The sequence below is a fragment of the Acanthochromis polyacanthus genome, chromosome 22 (assembly GCF_021347895.1).
Source record: "Acanthochromis polyacanthus isolate Apoly-LR-REF ecotype Palm Island chromosome 22, KAUST_Apoly_ChrSc, whole genome shotgun sequence".
NCBI lineage: Eukaryota > Metazoa > Chordata > Actinopteri > Pomacentridae > Acanthochromis > Acanthochromis polyacanthus.
This window is the reverse complement of record NC_067134.1, coordinates 665,006-686,396: the sequence shown is the minus strand read 5'-3', so window position 1 is coordinate 686,396 and position 21,391 is coordinate 665,006. Positions and strand designations below refer to the sequence as shown.

Sequence of the window (21,391 nt, the reverse complement as noted above, 5' to 3'; positions counted from 1 at the left end):
GGTAGCACAGCTTGGCCCCGCCCTACACCTGTACAGGTGAATTACTGCAGTCAGACCAACCCTGGAAGACACACAGCCGAGCTGAAGCTCTCAGCTGACGGTTGTATTTTCAGAGCTGGAGAAGAAGCTGGACTGAGCATCAGACCGACCCACTGAGGATGAGCTGCTGAACGGTGAGCAAATAAAACGCTGCTGCTGGAAGTGGGAATGTTAGATTAGCCAGCTTAAATCCTTTCTTTACCTGTTTACCTGAACAGGTGAGGTTTTATGTTGGACTGGAGAAGTGGAGCTAGAAACCCTGGGATCCTGTGTGCAGTGCTGCTGTGTTGGTAGAACATGCTGCACCAGCAGCTTTTATCTCTGTCTCAGTTTTCCTTCAGATTCTGAACTTTTTGAATTGTCTGATTCTGTTTGTGACCTTAAAGCAGGGCTACTCAACTTACCACTGCTCATAGAAAAAGATGTGTTTGTGTGGGCCACAGCCTAAAGTTACTGAATTATGCAAAAGACATTTAAATAATAAAGGTAATATTCAGTAACAAAACACTTTAAATGCACTACAATAGAAAGACGACTTCATTAGGCTTTTATAAAAGTAAAATAAGATTTTGTTGAAAATTTATTCTAGATCTGTTTGTAGCTGTTTTCTGCATTTCCCTCATTGACAGTAAAAAGCAAACAATTGTCATGAGATTAAAAAAACTGCCAGAGATATTAAATTACAAAACGGGTTTTATTCACAAAATCAGAACAAAATGACTCCATTGTAGTAAATCACAGAATGCATGTTTGCACTTTTCTGTGACAAACAAAAGTGATGTTTCAAAGTTTTAAAAATATTCTGCAAGCAATGCTTTTTTCAGAAATTAATTAAATTACATAAAAACTAAGTCGGCTTTAGTTCAAAAATGTAAATAAATGAAGAGATTGCTTCTAAATATGAATTGACCTACTACTCCAAAAAATAAAGTAAAAATTAAGTCTTGCACATAGAAGACAAAAAGTTCCTCTGTGGTAAAAAGCAGCCGTTATAAAACACACAAACAGCTCTTTAGGTGAGCTACGTTTGTGAGCCATGAGGTAGAACCAAATGAAATTTAAAACTTTATTCACAGAAACTGTTCATCAACAGTCAGCCCTGACAGAAGAGGTCAAAGCTGAAACAATTACACTCAGTGGAAATCAGGACATTTTACCACGTTTGTTCTCATGGAAAAGCAAAGTCACATTCATCCAGGATTTAAAATAAGAAGATAAACTTTGTGAAGTGTCTCAGGGATAAACTGAACAAAGGACATCCAGTGCATGTTTGCTGGACAGGCTCCAGCACGTCTGTAAATACAGTAAAAAGAATAATGAAAATAAAGTAACATTTATTCTAGTTATTCTGCTTAATCTGAAAAGACAAACACTGGTAGATCAGTTTTAGTTCCCTAATGTGAGTCTGCATCTTCACCACTAATGTCCTCAGGTCTGGCTGCTCTGTAGATGCTGCTGCCCTGGAAAAAGTCCATGAGGGCCAAACAAATGTCCTCTCCTCTTGTTTGACCAGTCAGTGGCAAAAGAGCAACCATTTCCTCCATGAACATGTCACCATTAAAAAAAAGAGCTCACATCATAAGTTGTGCCGCTTCAGACACATCAGTGGACCCGTCTATGTCCTGGATAAAGTGCTGCGTTTTCTTAACATCGTCAGTTTTATGAACAAATCATCCCAAATCTTTTAAAAAAAACTAACTTCAAACTCATTTTAGTTCAGGGGCCACATTCAAAAAGAAGTTCAATCTCAGCAACTTTCAGCCTCAGTTTATCATTTCCACATCACAACTTCCAGATCACAGAGAGTCTACAAAGAAACACAACATTTAGTCACCTGGACCTGAACCAGAGAGGATTTACTTTATGAACACAACTACAAAAAGAGGCAAAAACAAGACAAAATATGACAACAATGAGACACATGACAAAAATGAGACACAAAAGAACCCTGTGCAATCTAGTATTTGACTTTCTGATCAGAACAACTTGTCCTGGTCTAGAAATGATTTTAAATTCATAGTTTTACTCATTTTCAGTCTGCAGTTCATGTCTTCTCTGATTGGACCCTCTGGAGGCCAGTTTTGGCCCGCGGGCCTCATGTTGGACACCCTGACTTAGACGCTCAGCAATGCATGTCATGTCTGCCTGCATGAAAGCATTTGAAAGGAATTCCACACATGGCTGACGCTGATCAAAGTCACCAAAGCTGTTCTCTAACTCTGGTCCCAGTCTGGTTCTGACTTGGAGGACTTTTCCACTGCTTTGTCAGAAGCATCGTCATTCAGCGATGACTGAACGGAGGGAAAGTGCTGCACTTCTTTCCTCTGTAAATGCAGAGAAAATGTTCATCTCAGCTGTAAATGTGTTTACAGAGACAGTCTGACCTTTGCCTTGCAGCTCACAGTTCAAATGGTTCAGTTTCCAGTGATGTCCGTTAAAAATCAAGGTCTAGAATCCACTCAGTGTCCTCAAGCAGCCTCATGTCTTCCCCTTTGGACTGCATCAACTCTTTGATTTCAGCCAAAAGTAACAGAAAACCTGTTCCCTGCTGATCCATGGGGTTTCTGTGAGCAGTAACAGGTCACCATGTTCAGCTGACAGCTCCTCCAGCAGAACCTTCAATGTCTTTGGAGCGTTGATGATCTTCACCACAGGAATCGTCACATGATCAGATCCGGTCACGTCTGCACACATGGCCTGCTGGTGAACGATGCAGTGGTAATGTAGGAATGCTGGGAAGTCTGGACCACCTCTGCATCGTACAATGAAGGCTGCATGCCGACCCGTCATGGAGGAGCCCCGTCCATCGTCACTGAAACAAGCTTTTCTAACGTTTTTATCCATGAAGAAACTTTTCACCACGCTGTAGATGTCAGTTCCCCTTGTTGTTGTCTGCAGGGGCAAAAGTGTCAGGAGTTCTTTAGAGGAGAAACCATCAAACACCATTCAGATGAACATCATCAGCTGAGCTGTACTGCTGCTGTCCACAGACTCGTCCCACTGAATGCTAAACCTCCTGCACTGAGCCAGATCCCATCCAGCTGCTCTGTCAAGTTTTCAGATACACCCGACATTCTTCTAACCATCGTACCCCCAGTTGGAGAGAGTGGAGATGGCATCTGGACCGTTCTTCTCGTCTTTGAACACAGTGTTTGCAACCATCATCACTGCTTCTTTCAACACCTCCCCGTCCCAAAAGACTTTCTTGTTCTTTATCAAAAAATCTGCAGCTCTAAATGAAGCCTCAGTTGCTTTTTGTGATTTTATTGCTGTCCTTGTTCACCCAAAGCTGCCTTTAAGTCCCGGGCTTTTTCTGTCCTTAGTGCTACCAGGTGGGTAGTTAGCATGGAAGCTTTTGTGACGGGTCCAGTAGAGTCTCTACACATTGTGTCGCTTTGCCGTCACAATAAAATGAGAAACGCATTTATCTGTCACTGTCGTAAAAAAGAACTCTTCTTCCTTGAAAATAATGTTTTTTCTTTCGCTTCTCTGCCATGTTTTGGGGTAAAAACCACATCTAGCTTCCTAAAGTGTCTGCGTCTGCTTCAGCAAAGAGTGACCTGGTGGTTTGACATGAGCAGTGAGCTTTGACTTCAGACAAGCTCAAAGTTCATTTACACCTTTTTAAAAAATTATATTCAATATTTTCATTTAAAATCTGCATTAATGTAGGTATTTTTGGTTCAAAAAGAACAGTGACTGTATATATTCTAGAAGGAATATCATGGTGACTAGTGTTTTTTTAGAACATGTGTAGCAGGAAACTCACATGGTCCCTGAGGGAAACCAGGCACCGTGTTGGCTAGCTCTGCTTTAACGTGTTTTCTAGCTGTTAGTTTAGTTCCAGCAGCAGAAATGTGGTTCCACAGCTCCATGTTCGCTCCTTCATGGGTCTAAAAAGTTGTTTAGACCTCAAACTGCCACATTTAGCTAACAGAGGCTGCTGCTAAACCAACTGTTAGCTTGTTAGCTTGTTAGCTCATCTCTGTCAGGAAGTCATAGACAGCTCTGTGTTAGTGAGAATTAATTATAGTGAGGACATGAATTAAACTGAAGAGGACGATAGAAGCATGTCCACATGAGCTGTGTGTGTCTAAAAAGGTGAACTATGTCCAGTTTATCAGATTTATCAGAGCCGATATTTTATTTTGGCAGCATTAATGTTCATATTCCAAAAAGAGAAAACATTGACAGACCAGGAGATTTCTCAGCTTTTCGTTCTTTCTAAGGGAGTGGAAGCTAGAAGGAGCTGCAGGTGAATGATTTGTGATAATCAGGTCCAATAAAGGAGCATTCTGATGTGTTTGAGGTGTTTCAGAGTGACGGCAGCCTGCAGACTCAGAGGACCGGTGACGGAGAAGCAGCCCAGGATTTTCTATGTTTCTGCTCAAACCCAGACAGCAGAGATCTGGACTGGTGGGAAGAAGCTGAGTAAGTAGAACTTTGATTGATTGCAGTCTCTGAGGTTCCTCCTTCATCACCAACAAACACAAACATGAGGGTCAGAGTCTTTGAAAGCAAGTGTGCAGACAGAGAGAAGTTTTCTTCCAGAGGACACAGACATCCCATCAGACTGAGGACTGGACATTTCATCTGATCCTGTTTTATCCTCAACACCAAACTGGTGACTGAAATGTGCTGTTTAGTGAGACTCAGGTTGTTGTTTGGACTCAGTGGCGTCATCAGAGCCGGACATCCCCAGCTGTAGCCCCCAGTGTTTATGAAGAGCCCCGGATCTGGTTCATGGATCATTCCAGTCATTAAAGTCCCCAGAATAAGAGCAGAGCACTGATCCAGCTGTAGCTGATGTTGTGTGTCATGTGTTTGTGTTGTTTTCTTGCTCTGCTTCATGTTCCAGACGGAGCGCTTGTTAGAAAACTGCTTGATCTGCTTTAGCTGGCAGGGTGTCTGCTTTTGGATCCTTCAGCCAATCAGTGAGAGCAAATCTCAGGTGTGTTCATGATGCTGATGTGCTTGTAGAGGTGTGTTTAGTCCTGCTTTGTGTTTCCAGTAGTTTACATGTTTGGCTTGTTGTTCTGGGCGTTGTCTGGACAGCTTGGCTGCTAGTTCCCTCTGTGAAGTGCTGCTGTCAGATCAGGAACAAATCTGTTTCCCGCTTGGTTGCCCTGACAACAGTGATGTCACGGCCCTACCTGATCTTCAGGTTTGTTCCGTCGTTTACTGGAGCTGTATTGTGTGTGATGTGGGTCAAGTCTTCAGGTGGACAGAAACTGTTTCAGAAGCTAACAGCTAAAATAAAAAACGCCTGGCTATTGACACATATAACAGCCTGTAACATGGACTCACAAAGCTCCACAAATGTTGTAAAATAGTTTGAATTAGATTTTTTTCAATCTCAGAAATGTTCAATCTGCACTTTTCAAGAATTTATAAAAAGAAAGTTGAAGAAAATTCAGTTCCGTTGTTGTCCTTTTCTGCTTCTAACTCACAGTTTTTGGTATTTAATTCCATAAGAACGGTAAATACTTGACAGATTTTGAAAGTTCTACTTCTCCTGGAAAAAGGGTGTAAATTATTTACACATAGGGCATTTTTGACACAATTATTGACAAAAATAGACAAACAAGACCAGGCGTGTTCATAAATATATCTATTATTGTAGTGCTAAAAGTTATTCTGTTGTGTTGTTGTTGTTCCAGCATCTGTAAAAACAGGGTTCCTGCTTGGTTGCCCTGACAACAGTGACAGGTGTTTGAAAGATGAAGGATAAGAAGGCAAGAATCAAAAGGAGGAAATGTGGAAACAGAAGCAGACAAATGTGCTGAAAATGGAAACTATTTCTGTGAAACGAGCTCACGGTTTGAAACAAATGAGGACGATGGAAAAGATACAGAAAGATGCTGAACTGTTCTTCAGACCACCGTTCACTTTAATTTATTATCCAGTCAATGAATTGTGTGTGGTTGTGGCGTAAAACATCACGTTATAGAATGTAAATAATAGTCTGATGCTGGTAAACTTTGTCTTGGAGCTCCTCAGAGTCAGAAGAAAGATCCAGAACCAACATCAGCCATGAGCCACAAGTCCAGAGAGAATCTTATCAGAATGAATCTAATGAAGAGTCTGGTGTAGAGCTGCTCTGTAGGAGAAGATGATTCACATCTACATGAATGAAACTGAGCTGAACTGATCAGAAGGTCTGGAAAAAGGACAGATCCAGTCCTGGTCCACATTATCGGCACCGCTGGAATGGTTCCAGAAAATCCACCGTTTCTCCCAGAAGCTGTTGCAGCTACAAATGTTTCTGGTTTTACACGTCTTTATTTCCTTCCTGTGCATTAAAATAACACAAAAATCAGAAGAAAAAAGCCAAAATTGAGCTAATTTTGCAGAAAACTCAGAAAATGGGCCGGACATCTTTGTTGGCACCTGAACTCAGTGTTTGGTTTCCACCCTTTGGAGGAAAAAACTGAAAGCAGTCACTTCCTAGAACCATCAACAAGCTTCTTCCTCCTCTCAGATGGAGTTGTGGACCACTGTTCTTCTGCAAACTGCTCCAGGTCTCTCAGGTTTGAAGGGTTCCTTCTAGAAACAGCAGTTCTGAGATCTCTCCACAGGTGTTCAGTGGGATTTAGATCTGGACTCACTGCTGCCGCTTCAGAACTCTCCAGAACTTTGTCTCCAACCATTTCTTGGTGCTATCTGAGCTACATTTCAGCTCATTGTCCTGCTGGAACACCCATGATCTCTGACACAGACCCAGCTTTGTGACACTAGAAAACGAACACGTGGAAAACCAGAAACATTTGTAACTGCAACAGCTTCTGGGAGAAACGGTGGATTTTCTGGAAACATTCCAGCGGTGCCGATAATGTGGAGCAGGACTGTTTGTGCTGAGAACTGTGAGCATTTTAGAATGTGATTTAGAGTCAGATCCAGGAGTGATGAGAGGATTATTCCTGTCTGTAAAGGAACAGAGAGAACAAACAAGCATTAGTTCACTAGAACCACTTTCTATGCTCAAACCATAACAGTGACCCGTTCTGTTTTGATCATTAAAAGTAACACAGCTGAAAGGGAAGAAGATGAAAGTCATCTGAAATAAACCTGCATGTTTTAAAGCAACCCTTACTTGTTCTGAATTGTAAATATTGTATAAAAATACAGTGAACTGCAGGTTTTCCAGAACAGTGTTCTATAGCAGACTGAACATGTGAGGTTCTAATGACATGATTTTAATCAGAACGGGTTCTGATCTAAAGTGGGCTGGTCTGAGGCCTCAAACTCCAGGACCGAAAATGAATCCCACTGCTCAAACTAAGTGGATTTGACTGTGATCTCTGCCTGTTTCCCTACCATCAGTGATGAAAGCGTTAAAAAGCCTCAATCTCCTCCAGTGTGTTGACTTTAATCATCAGGTTGATCAGAGAACAGACAGCTGCCTCACTGGAACGTTAGTAGCTGTGACTTGTAGAGGACTGGGATGTTTCTTCCACTTTCTACAGTCTGCTGCCTGAACTGAGCTCAGAAACACACTATGTTGATGTGAGCCACTAGTTTTATTAGTGTCTGCATGGAACCAACAGCTGATGGTCAAGTCAGAGAGATTCAGTACGGTTCACAAACATTCACACAGCATTTATTAAACGATAACTTTGGATGGAGTTTCAGTCTGGATGAGGTGATTTCACATCATTTGTTGTTATTTGAATGTTTTTGTGGTAATTTGGTGACTTTTCATGTTGATTTTGCAATTTTTTGTGGTGACTTCAGTCTTTGAGGTTATTTCACATCATTTGTTGCGTTTTCAGTGTTTGTGTGATAATTTAGTGACTTAACTATTTTTATACATTTTTTTAAAGTGATTTTGAGCCATTTTGTGGTAATTTTTGCATTTTTTTGGTGTTATTTCAAGTCTTTTTGAGGTTATTTCACATCATTTGTTGAGATTTTGAGTACTTTTGTGGTAATTTAGTGACTTTTTATGTGAATTTAAGATCTTTTAAAGTGATTTTGCACATTTTGTAGTGATTTCAGTCTTTATGAGGATATTTTACAGAATCTGTTGTAATTTACATGTTTCTGGAGTAATATAGTGACTTTTTTTAAGTGTTTTGAGGTTATTTCACATCATTTTGAGATTTTCAGTGGTTTTATGGTAATTTAGTGACTTTAATTTCCATTTTGCTTTTTTAAAAGTGATTTTGGACCTTTATTGTAGCAATTTCAGTCACTGTGAGGTTATTTCACATAATTTGCTGCTATTTTCAGTGTTTTTGTGATAATTAAGCTTCTTTTTCTGTTTTATTCATTTTTAAAGGTATTTTGTACCTTTTTGTGGTGATTTTTGCATTTTTTGGAGTTATTTCAAGTCATTTGTTGCTATTTTGAGTGTTTAAATGTTTAAACAGTGTTTAAACCAGATGCTAGAAATGTTCAGATGTTTCTTCAATGCAGCATTAAATGAGACTGAGAGCAGACATGTTGAGGGAAATGTGCATCAGTGTGATCTCTGCTGATGGTGGTTCTGTCCCACTGATTCCATTCTAGGGAATGTTAACTGTCAGGGATTTACAGCCTGATGGGAGCTTCTGCTTTCATGAAGAACAGGGTTTGTACAAGTTGTGTTGGACGTTGAGTGACATGAAAAAGGTTGAATGTAGAAATAATGGGTCACATGAAATGAGTGGGAATCAGCCTGTAAAATGTGCTCTTATTGTGAAAGTCTGCCTGCTGCTTCCTCATAGGTGGAGTCCTGACTGGTTCCAGGAAACAGATCACCTGTCTGAGCGTCCAGGAGTGGACTGGAAACTTTCTTCTTCTTCTTCAGCGCTTTGAATAAAGTGTAAGTTTGCTTTGTTTGCTGCTTTAACTTCAGTAATGTTGCTGTTTGTTTCTGCTCTGTCATGTTTCTACATGTTCACTTCTTATTTCAGCACAAACTGTGGATGACTGCTGTTTAAACATGGATCAATATGATTATTAGCTTATTGATTGACTGCAATCAGTCAATATTTCTCTGAGATTATTGATGGACTTGAGTCAGTTTGATGAGCTGCTGATGTTTCTTTGTTGTTTTGTCTTTCTGACTTTGGGTTTGTGGGTGAGTCTCTGCAGCTCCATGACTCCATCTGCTGGACTGATAGTAGAAGTGCAGCAGCTGATCTTCTCCAGGAGGATCTGAGTGGATGAATGATGTTTGTTTCCTGTGCAGGTGAAGGTAGAAAGTGTGTGTGAGCTGCTGTGAGTTGAGCATCATGGATGAGTGTGAGGACAGAGAGGAGGGAGTCCCTCCCTCTAAAAGCTCTCTGTGTGGGGAACAGGAGAACCAGAGCAAAGCTCAGAGGTGAGAGCACCATCTCTAACTGTCCAGGACTCTGCTGCATGTCAGAGCTCAGCATCACATCACTGCTGCATCATTATTGACAGGAATCCACCTGGACCTGGACCTGGACCTGGACCTGAACCTGGATCCAGCTGTTTGTCCTTCAAGAGTGACTGTTCTAAGGGTCTTTCTCGTTATTTCAAAAGAGGACCACGTCCTGCTGCAGAGAGGTAAGATGTTCAGAAAAAGGTTTCAGAGCTGCTAGTTTGATAGCAGATTGGCTCCTCATCAAACAGAACAAATGTTTAGAAGAAGTGATGCTAATAACGTGAACATCATCCACAGAGACATTAAAAACAGAACCAGGTGGATCACAGCAAGAACTCTGAGTTCACTAAAATATCAAATAGTTTTACTGGACAAAACTCCAGTTCTGTGATCAGATAAGCCTTGTTAGCCTGTACATTAGCCTACATGACTCTGCTGCATGTCAGAACTCAGCATCACATCACTGCTGCATCATTATTGACAGGAATCCACCTGGACCTGGACCTGCATCCAGCTGTGTGTCCTTCAAGAGTGATGAGTCTAATGATCGCTTCATTAACTTTAAAGGAGAACCAGGTCCTGAAGTAAGAGGAAAGAAGTAAGCTGTGAAATCAAACTACTGACTGTTGTGTCAAATGTTCTGTCATTGTTCTAAATATGTTCCATCATTAAATCACTCTGAAACTTTGCTACATGATTTTTCCTTCCTGGTGGTTTTCCTCTCTGTTTACCAGAATCCATCAGAGACCAGAGTCCTCTGGATCTGGACCTCCATCCAGCTGTGTGTCCTTCAAGAGTGACCGGTCTATGGGTCGTCTTGTTGACTTTAAAGGAGAACCAGGTCCTGCTGCAGAGAGGTAAGATGTTCAGGACAAGGTTTCAGAGCTGCTAGTTTGATAGCAGATTGGCTCCTCATCAAACAGAACAAATGTTTTGAAGAAGTGATGCTAATAACATGAACATCATCCACAGAGACATTAAAAACAGAACCAGGTGGATCACAGCAAGAACTCTGAGTTCACTAAAATATCAAGAAATAGTTTTACTGGAAAAAACTCAAGTTCTGTGATCAGATACACACGTGGACAAAATTGTTGGTACCCCTCAGTTAAAGAAGGAAAAACCCACAATTCTCACTGAAATCACTTGAAACTCACAAAAGTAACAATAAATACAAATTTATTGAAAATTAAATAATCAAAAACAGCCATCACTTTTGAATTGTTGATTAACATAATTATTTTAAAAAAAACAAACTAATGAAACAGGCCTGGACAAAAATGATGGTACCTCTATAAAAGATTGAAAACTATTTGACCAGAGTGACATGATTAACTCAGGTGTGTCATTTAATTGACATCACAGGTGTTTCCAAACTCATAATCAGTCAGTCTGCCTATTTAAAGGGAGACAAGTAGTCACCCTGCTGTTTGGTGAAAAGGTGTGTACCACACTGAACATGGACAACAGAAAGCGAAGGAGAGAATTGTCCCAGGACATCCGAAAAAAAATTATAGACAAACATCTTAAAGGTAAAGGCTATAAGACCATCTCTAAACAGCTTGAAGTTCCTGTGACAACAGTGGCTCATATTATTCAGAAGTTCAAGACCCACGGGACAGTAGCCAACCTCCCTGGACGTGGCCGCAAGAGGAAAATTGATGACAAATTGAAGAGACGGATCGTTGGAATTGTATCCAAAGAGCCCAGAGCAACCTCCAAAGAAATTAAAGGTGAACTCCAAGGCCAAGGTACATCAGTGTCAGATCGCACCATTCGTCGTTGTTTGAGCCAAAGTGGACTTCATGGGACACGACCAAGGAGGACACCACTGCTGAAAAAAACTCATAAAAAAGCCAGACTGGAATTTGCAAAAATGCATGTTGACAAGCCACAAAGCTTCTGGGAGAATGTCCTTTGGACAGATGAGACCAAACTGGAGCTTTTTGGTAAGGCACATCAACTCTATGTTCATAGACTCAAAAACCAAGTGTGGCAGTACAGGCATCAGTGGGTGGTCATGCCTAATTGGCAATGACATAGCCAACCACCCGAGGCGCACCCACTTATAAGAGGGGCGATCCCTACCTGCCATCTTTCTCTCGCTGCTCCTGACAGGTGATGTCATTTCCGGACCGGACGCTTTGCTTCGGACAGGTAACGCGGCTTGTCTGCTCACCTGATGCTTTTGTCTCGCGTAGCAGGGAGCTAATGATTTTGTGTTGTGCTACAGAGTGGCCGACTTGGTGCTCTCCAGGCTCATGTGTGTGTGTCATCTGAATGGCCTGCTGTGGTGAGTGTCTTCCTCTCTGCCTGTTACACGGCTGATAATTACCGTGGCTAATTATAGCCTGATTGTAGGTGGACGCTGGTAGCTGTGCGGTACCCTCTCCCTCTTTCGTGGTGTGTGTGTCATACTGGTTGACCTGCTAACTGGTAGGTAGCTTCCTGCACTCTCTGATTTTTGTATACAAACGCGAACTTATTAATGACAGATTCGTCGGGTCCTCAGATCCCTCTGCTAATGGTGCGAGTGACGTCTGCAAATGGTGCGTGAGTGACGTCAGCATCTGCTGACCAGGTTTGCGGCCAGAACTCGAAACATACATAGCCACCAGCTACGGGGAACCGCTGCTGCTTTGTCTTTGTTTCCTTTTATGCTGCTTTTGCTTTTGTTTTGTCTCTTGGTTGTTGCTTTTGCACCAAGGTTTTAATTGGCATTTAATGTAGGTATTTTAATGTGGCGATTGTGAATAGTGGGGTTAGATCCCTCTCCACATTTGTTTATTTCTTTTGTTTTTGTTCTCATTAGTTACTTTATTCAGTTTCTCTGCCTGTTTGCTTAATTTGTTATCTAATTTCTTTTGGTTTTGATATTTTGTCTGGGCAGAGGTTATTATTTTTGTTAATTGAATTGTGTTAATGTGACCCCACTAATTTCTTTTGTTGTTGTTCCCTTTAGTTGCTGAGGTCCGGTGGTGGTGGAGGTGACCTGGTGGCGGGGTTCCCCCCCCCCTTTCTCGTGTGCTGTGCTTTCCTGGGTTCTAGGTCTCCTCACTGAGTGTGTGCTGTGTGTGACTGTCACGTGTGCCTGGGTGCTTATATTTTTGGTTGGGGATTCTCCACCGACCTGTAGCCTACACACCCCGGTAAGCCTCAGCGTTAATTTAGTTTCCCCCGTTCATTTGTCCCTGTGTGAATGGTATTTTAGTGTTTTAACTTGTCTGTTAAATAAAGAATATGTTTTTTTTGAATGGAAACGTGTCTCCTCGCCCCTGAGTAAAACGAACTTGTGTGCCTTAAGGGTGAACTTGATTGAAAACTTACTTCCTGGGGCGAAATTCCCCAGGTGGCGTTGTCGGTAACAATATAGTTAGTGTATGATTTGACCAAGACTGTCATACTACAACCGCTCCGTAACACCCCCTCGTCTCGCCACAATCTGGCGTTGTCGGCAGGATTTACTCATTTAACGGCAGAGACACGTGTTCCTCCTTTGTTTTGCTTGGTGTTTGTATATATGTATCTTTTTCTTCTTTCCTGTGCCCTAACGATGTTTTTCTTGTAGGCACATTGAAGCAGTGGTGTTTACGGAGACAGAGCAGCAGTAGTTCCCCAGTCGTCCCTTGCGTAGGTTTTGGTGAGAACCTTTCCACACACTTCACCTGTCGGCCTCATATCCAAGCATACTTATTAGCCTGTTAAGTTTTGCTGTAGTCATGGAGACTGAGTTGCAGGAACTCCAGGAATTGGTGGCCCAGTTAAAAGCTGACAATGAGCGTTTGCGGCGTGAACAGGTTGACCCTAGTGCCGGTCCATCCACTTCATCTGCCCCACCTACTGCCCCCTCCACTGTTAGTGTCCCTGTAACAGAGAGACTAGTTTTCGTGCCCCGAGATAGGAAGTGTCCCATCTTCAGGGGGAGGACAGGCATAGGGTTGGGTGAGTGGGTTGAAGAAATACAGGCATGCATGAGGGCCCGACATTTATCCCGGTCTGAACAGGCGTTTTTCATATTCGATCACCTAGAGGGAGAGGCTAGAGAGGAGATTAAGTATCGCTCCAGTGCAGAGAGGGGAGATCCTGACACAGTATTGGCCATTTTACAGGAGCTGTATGGGTGCTCTGAGTCGTATGTTGCTCTGCAGGAGGCTTTCTTCTCCAGGAGGCAGCAAGAGGGAGAAACTCTTCAGGAGTTCTCTCTAGCCTTGATGGGCCTCATGGAGAAAGTGGAGCAGCGTGCGCCTAGTCACATGCCCAATTCAGCAGCCCTGTTGAGAGACCAATTTGTTGAGCATATGCTAGATAGCTCCCTGCGTCGTGAGCTGAAGCAGTTGGTGCGTAGACAGCCTGATTACACCTTGCTTGATGTCCGGGCAGAGGCGATCCGGTGGGAGCGCAAGGGTTTGCCTGGTGGTGCAAGGGGTCGCAGTCACTCTGTCCCCTCTGTGTTTGGTGTTCAGTACGGTGTTCATGTTGGCCCACAGGAAACTGTCGTTTCACCCCCAGTGTCTGAGATGGCTGAGCTGAGAGAGATGCTCAAGCGTCAGCAGGAGCAACTCAGTCAGCTCACTCAAAGCATTGCTCTCCTGCAGACCTCTCACCAGTATAGTCGTCCACCCCGAAATGGTCCAGTAATATGCCGGCGCTGTCACCAGCCTGGTCATTTTGCGAGGGACTGTCAAGTGCATGTTCCTCCTCCTTCACTGTCCCATTCACAGCCCCCATCCAATTCTGCTGCGCGGTCTCATTCTGCATCAGTGTCGGAAAACTAGTGCCCACCGAACTGCAGAGCCACAGTTTGGGTGGGGTCGCTACTGGCTCACAGGTTGCTTCAGCTAGTTTAGAGGCTTCTAAACTGATTTCGTCTTGTCCCCATTTAGGTGTGGACATGGGTGGAGTAAGGGTGCCCTGTTTGGTAGATACTGGTTCCATGGTGTCTACTATCTCTGAGAGCTTTTTCCGCCAGCACTTTGAGCCTTGGGGTCAGGAGCGCCTTCAATCATGCCACTGGTTGCAGCTTAGGGCTGCTAATGGCCTGGAGATCCCTTATATTGGCTATCTAGAGCTAGAGGTACATCTTTGCGGCAAGTTGATGTCACACTGCGGAGTGTTGGTTGTGAGGGACCCTCCTGGTGGTGTGCCTGCACAGGTGCCTGGCGTTTTGGGGATGAACATTATCCGTAAGTGCTACCAAGAACTTTTTGGGCAGCATGGCGCAGCTTTGTTTTCTCAGCCCTGTGTCTGTGGGTCCCCAGAGCCTGTTGTGCGGGCGCTGCAGCAGTGCCATCGTGCTAGCACTGAGGCCCCACAGGACAGTCCAGGGAAGGTAAAAGTCAGGGGTAAGAGAGCTTGGCGCATTCCTGGTGGTGTCATGAAGATCGTGGCAGCCACATGTTCTGAGGTATTTTCAGAGTCCACTGTGCTGTTTGAACCATTGGACTCCGGGTTGCCTGCTGGCCTGCTGGCGTCCCCTGCTCTGGTTCGAGTAAGTCGGGGAACTGCATACATACCAGTCGTCAATGTGGGTTCAACAGATGTGCTATTGTACCCCCGCACTGTTGTCGGCACATTAGACGCGGTAAATGTTGTCAGCCTTCCATCCGGCGTCACTGAGGTTCCGTCAGGGGTGGCCACTGTCTTGTCTCAAACTGTTTCCCCCACAGTGCAGCAGCAGGTGGACGACATAGACCTGTCCTCATTGTCATCTGGGGAGCAGGGTCAGGTGCGGTCCCTGCTTAGGCAATACACCCCTGTCTTTTCAGCTCACGATGGAGACTTGGGCTGCACAAATCTGGTCTCTCATGATATCCCTCTGGTTGATGATGCTCCCGTTCGCCAACGCTATCGGCGCATTCCTCCCTCTGAATATGAGGCAGTGAAAGAGCACATCAACCAGCTGTTGTCATCACAGGTCATTCGAGAGAGTAGCAGTCCCTATGCGTCTCCTATCGTGTTAGTTAGGAAAAAGGATGGTAGCCTTCGTATGTGTGTTGATTACCGACAGCTGAACAGCAAAACCAGAAAGGACGCCTTCCCTTTGCCACGCATAGAGGAGTCTTTAGACGCGTTGTCTGGTGCCCGCTGGTTTTCGACTCTGGACCTGGCTAGTGGCTACAACCAGGTACCGGTGACTGAGACAGACCGACCAAAGACTGCCTTCTGTACACCATTCGGCTTGTTTGAATGGAACAGGATGCCCTTTGGTCTTTGTAATGCCCCTAGCACGTTTCAGAGGCTAATGCAGCGCATCTTTGGAGATCAACAGTGTCAGTCCCTGTTGTTGTATCTGGATGACATTGTTGTGTTTTCGTCAACTGTGGAGCAGCACTTAGAGAGACTGGATGTTGTGCTAAGCAGGCTCAAACAGGAAGGCCTCAAAGCAAAGCTCAGCAAATGCTCCTTTTTCCAGAAGGAGGTGCATTACTTGGGCCATGTAATCTCTGGTGATGGTGTTTCCACTGACCCGAGTAAGATCGAGGTGGTTGCCAACTGGCCGATTCCCTCCACAGTGTCAGACTTGCGGTCTTTTCTTGGGTTTGCCAGTTACTACAGGCGGTTTGTGGAGGGCTTCGCCAAGTTGGCAGCCCCTCTGCATAAGGCTGTGGCCGAGTGGGGCCGTGTAAGAACTGGTAATTCTGGGCGTGGCATCATTGGGTGTTGGACCACTGAGTGTCAAGAGAGTTTTCAGGTACTGAAGGCCAGGCTTACCACCGCCCCAGTACTGGCCTATGCCGACTTTTCACTTCCTTTTATTTTGGAAATAGATGCAAGCCATGGTGGCTTGGGTGCCGTGCTCTCCCAGGAGCAAGCTGGTAAGGTGAGGCCAGTAGCCTACGCGAGCCGAGGTTTGCGGCCCACCGAGAGGAACATGGCAAATTATAGCTCCATGAAGCTGGAGTTTTTGGCCCTTAAGTGGGCTCTGACGGAAAAGTTCAGGGAATATTTGTTGGGTCATAAGTGTGTTGTCTACACGGACAACAACCCATTGAGTCATCTGTCCTCCGCTAAATTGGGCGCCACCGAGCAGCGGTGGGCAGCCCAACTTGCTGCATTTGACTTTGAAATAAAGTACCGGTCGGGGAGGAGTAATAAAAATGCAGACGCCCTCTCCCGTCAGCACCCACCTGGCCCTCAGGATGTGGGAGCTATGCTCCCAGGTACTGTCATTCCAACTGCGTTGCAACAAGCTTTGGCATCAAAAGAGGTTGAGGTAAATTTAAATGCAATTTCTGCCTTACCACAACACACTCCTTCTGACATTCGTGCCCTTCAGCAGGCTGACCCTGTTATTGAGGAGCTGTTGAGGTTTTGGAGGCGAAGGCAACGTCCCAGCCACGAGGAGCGGCAACAGTTGTCGCTACCTGTGTTGGCTCTGCTCCGGCAGTGGGACCGCCTCATTGAGAAGGATGGTGTTCTTTATCGCCAAGTGTTTCGTTCAGACGGTGGTGAAGCTGTGCTGCAGTTATTGCTACCAGTGGCACTGACCGACGAGGTTTTGACTCAGCTTCACCAGGAGCATGGCCATCAAGGGGTGGAGCGAACGCTGGCCCTCCTGCGGGCCAGGTGTTATTGGCCTGGCATGTCCTCTGCTGTTGCTCAGTGGTGCCAGACCTGTGAGCGGTGTCAGGTTGCAAAGGATGTCCACCCAACAGCTCGCAGCTTTTTGGGGCATCTGTTGGCATCACGCCCAAATGAGATCCTGGCAGTTGATTACACCTGTCTCGAGCCTGCCCAGAACGGCATGGAAAACATCTTGGTGATGACAGATGTTTTTAGTAAGTATACCGTAGCTGTCCCCACCCGCGATCAGCGTGCCTCCACTGTGGCCAAGGTCCTTGTGTCTGAGTGGTTTTATAAGTTTGGCGTACCTGCTCGGTTACACTCAGACCAGGGTCGTAATTTTGAGAGCGCTTTGATCCAACAGCTTTGCAGCCTGTATGGTATTGTTAAATCGCGCACTACCCCGTACCACCCAGCTGGCAATGGTCAGTGTGAGCGATTTAACCGCACCCTCCACAACTTGCTGCGCACTTTGCCAGTCTCCCGGAAAAGGGACTGGAATTCATGTTTGCCTCAGGTTCTGTACTGTTATAACACCACTCCCCATCAGAGCACTGGAGAGTCGCCCTTCCTCCTGATGTTCGGCCAGGAACCGAGGCTCCCAGTGGACTTCCTCTTGGGTCGAGTTGAGAACCCGGTGAGTGGCACCGTTCATGAGTGGGTCCAGGAGCATCGGGCCCGCTTGCAGGTGGCCTTTGATGGAGCCAGAGGACACTTGCAACAGGCAGCTGATCGTAGAAAGAGAAACCACGACCAGCATGTGAAAGATGTGCCTTTGAGTGAGGGTCAGTTGGTGTATGTGCGTGATTTCAGTGCGAGAGGTCCCCATAAGATCCGGGACCGGTGGAGCTCTGCAAGGTACCAGGTGTTGAGAGCCCCTAGGGGAGGTGGTGCTGTATACACCATTGTGCAGATGGATGATCAGTCCAGGGTCAGGCAGGTCCATCGCTCGATGTTGAGGGCTGTGGTTGGGGTGGATCCACCTGCCTCTGTCTCTGTGTCCATTTCACCACCGGTCAGAGAGTCACCCTCCGAAGATGGGAGTTTGGACTGTGACTTGATGGTTCTGAGGCAAGAGACCCTTGGGCCCCCAACTGTCGTGCCCTCCACTCGACCAACTGCAGTGACCCCTACTACACTCCCAGTACTGGTGTCACCATACGACCGAGACATTTCAGAGGGTGGTCCGTTGACAGTACCACCGTCTGAGTCACCAGCGCCTTTAGTCTCCCCTCCAGAGAACCATGCTGGGCCTAGTGGTGTTGTCCCGCGCAGGACTGCAAGGTCCACTGCCGGCCACCACCCTAATCCCCACCGTCTCCCACAGCCAGTTAGACAGGAGGTGGTTGCTCCTCCTGTGGTTGTGTCAAATGCGGCTTTCGCTTTGTTTCAGCCTTGGAATTAGCGACCGATGCTGGCATTGATTCGTCCATCGTCGGGGCGACGATGCAAGGAGGAGGGATAGAATGTGGCAGTACAGGCATCAGTGGGTGGTCATGCCTAATTGGCAATGACATAGCCAACCACCCGAGGCGCACCCACTTATAAGAGGGGCGATCCCTACCTGCCATCTTTCTCTCGCTGCTCCTGACAGGTGATGTCATTTCCGGACCGGACGCTTTGCTTCGGACAGGTAACGCGGCTTGTCTGCTCACCTGATGCTTTTGTCTCGCGTAGCAGGGAGCTAATGATTTTGTGTTGTGCTACAGAGTGGCCGACTTGGTGCTCTCCAGGCTCATGTGTGTGTGTCATCTGAATGGCCTGCTGTGGTGAGTGTCTTCCTCTCTGCCTGTTACACGGCTGATAATTACCGTGGCTAATTATAGCCTGATTGTAGGTGGACGCTGGTAGCTGTGCGGTACCCTCTCCCTCTTTCGTGGTGTGTGTGTCATACTGGTTGACCTGCTAACTGGTAGGTAGCTTCCTGCACTCTCTGATTTTTGTATACAAACGCGAACTTATTAATGACAGATTCGTCGGGTCCTCAGATCCCTCTGCTAATGGTGCGAGTGACGTCTGCAAATGGTGCGTGAGTGACGTCAGCATCTGCTGACCAGGTTTGCGGCCAGAACTCGAAACATACATAGCCACCAGCTACGGGGAACCGCTGCTGCTTTGTCTTTGTTTCCTTTTATGCTGCTTTTGCTTTTGTTTTGTCTCTTGGTTGTTGCTTTTGCACCAAGGTTTTAATTGGCATTTAATGTAGGTATTTTAATGTGGCGATTGTGAATAGTGGGGTTAGATCCCTCTCCACATTTGTTTATTTCTTTTGTTTTTGTTCTCATTAGTTACTTTATTCAGTTTCTCTGCCTGTTTGCTTAATTTGTTATCTAATTTCTTTTGGTTTTGATATTTTGTCTGGGCAGAGGTTATTATTTTTGTTAATTGAATTGTGTTAATGTGACCCCACTAATTTCTTTTGTTGTTGTTCCCTTTAGTTGCTGAGGTCCGGTGGTGGTGGAGGTGACCTGGTGGCGGGGCTCCCCCCCCCCTTTCTCGTGTGCTGTGCTTTCCTGGGTTCTAGGTCTCCTCACTGAGTGTGTGCTGTGTGTGACTGTCACGTGTGCCTGGGTGCTTATATTTTTGGTTGGGGATTCTCCACCGACCTGTAGCCTACACACCCCGGTAAGCCTCAGCGTTAATTTAGTTTCCCCCGTTCATTTGTCCCTGTGTGAATGGTATTTTAGTGTTTTAACTTGTCTGTTAAATAAAGAATATGTTTTTTTTTGAATGGAAACGTGTCTCCTCGCCCCTGAGTAAAACGAACTTGTGTGCCTTAAGGGTGAACTTGATTGAAAACTTACTTCCTGGGGCGAAATTCCCCAGGTGGCGTTGTCGGTAACAATATAGTTAGTGTATGATTTGACCAAGACTGTCATACTACAGCCGCTCCGTAACACCCCCTCGTCTCGCCACACAAGCATACGAAGAAAAGAACACTGTCCCTACGGTGAAACATGGAGGAGGCTCAGTAATGTTTTGGGGCTGCTTTGCTGCATCTGGCACAGGGTGTCTTGAAAGTGTGCAAGGTACGATGAAATCTGAAGACTATCAAGGCATTCTGGAGAGAAATGTACTGCCTAGTGTCAGAAAGCTTGGTCTCAGTCGCAGGTCATGGGTCTTCCAACAGGACAACGATCCAAAACACACAGCCAAAAACACCCAAGAATGGCTGAGAGAAAAGCGTTGGACTATTCTAAAGTGGCCTTCTATGAGCCCAGATCTGAATCCCATTGAACATATGTGGAAGGAGCTGAAACATGCCATTTGGAGAAGACACCCATCAAACCTGAGACAACTGGAGCTGTTTGCTCATGAGGAGTGGGCCAAAATACCTGTTGACAGCTGCAGAACGCTCATTGACAAATACAGAAATCGTTTAATTGCAGTGATTGCCTCAAAAGGTTGTGCAACAAAATATTAAGTTATGGGTACCATCATTTTTGTCCAGCCCTATTTCATCAGTTTGTTTTTTTAAATAATTATGTTAATCAACAATTCAAAAGTGATGGCTGATTTTGATTATTTAATTTTCAATAAATTTTTATTTATTGTTACTTTTGTGAGTTTCAAGTGATTTCAGTGAGAATTGTGGGTTTTTCCTTCTTTAACTGAGGGGTACCAACAATTTTGTCCATGTGTGTAAACCTTGATAGCCTGTATGCTAGCCTGTATGTTAGCATGCATGTTAGCCTTCGTGTTAGCCTGCATATTAGTCTGTACATTAGCCTACTGGACTCTGCTGCATGTCAGAGCTCAGCATCACATCACTGCTGCATCATTATTGACAGGAATCCACCTGGACCAGGACCTGGATCTGGACCTGGACCTGGATCTGCATCCAGCTGTGTGTCCTTCAAGAGTGACCGGTCTAAGGGTAATCCTATTAATTTTAAAGGAGAACCAGTTCCTGCTGCAGAGAGGTAAGATGTTCAGAACAAGGTGTCAGAGCTGCGAGTTTGATAGCAGATTGGCTCCTCATCAAACAGAACAAATGTTTTGAAGAAGTGATGCTAATAACGTGAACATCATCCATAGAGACATTAAAAACAGAACCAGGTGGATCACAGCAAGAACTCTGAGTTCACTAAAATATCAAGAAATAGTTTTACTGGACAAAACTCCAGTTCTGTGATCATAAAAGCCTTGATAGCCTGCATGTTAACCTCTATCTTAGCCTGTATGTTAGCCTGTCTGTTAGCCTATATGTTAACCTGTATGTTAGCCTTTATTTTAGCCTGTCGGTTAGTCTACATGTTAGCCTGCATGTTAACCTGTACGGTAGTTTGTACATTAGCCTACATATTAGTCTGTATGTTAGCCTGTATACTTGCCTGTCTGTTAGCCTGTCTGTTAGCCTGTACGTTAGCCTACATGTTAGCCTGTACATTAGCCTACATATTGGTCTGTATGTTAGCCTGTCTGTTAGCCTGCATGTTTGCCTGTACGTTAGCC

At 45.0% G+C, this 21,391-nt stretch overlaps 2 protein-coding genes across 8 annotated transcripts in view; both read left to right on the top strand.

Moving 5' to 3' along the window:
- Nucleotides 1–21,391, top strand: part of LOC127531944 (NACHT, LRR and PYD domains-containing protein 3-like) — a 76,828-nt gene that overhangs the window by 41,108 nt on the left and 14,329 nt on the right. The gene's annotated exons all lie outside the window — the stretch shown is intronic.
- LOC127531954 (NLR family CARD domain-containing protein 3-like) overlaps nucleotides 1–21,391 on the top strand; it is a 97,087-nt gene that overhangs the window by 61,755 nt on the left and 13,941 nt on the right. Inside the window, exons 1-4 of one of the 7 annotated variants that reach the window (XM_051942558.1) lie at nucleotides 100–173; nucleotides 4,349–4,470; nucleotides 8,748–8,845; nucleotides 9,215–9,346. In XM_051942558.1, coding sequence (XP_051798518.1) covers nucleotides 9,258–9,346 — 89 coding nt within the window. In that variant the 5' untranslated portion in view covers nucleotides 100–173; nucleotides 4,349–4,470; nucleotides 8,748–8,845; nucleotides 9,215–9,257. Of the gene's footprint in view, nucleotides 1–99; nucleotides 174–4,348; nucleotides 4,471–7,391; nucleotides 7,682–8,747; nucleotides 8,846–9,214; nucleotides 9,347–10,119; nucleotides 10,231–20,727; nucleotides 20,860–21,391 lie in introns of those variants that run through there. The other 6 variants (XM_051942560.1, XM_051942557.1, XM_051942561.1 and 3 more) reach the window with 6 other exon arrangements.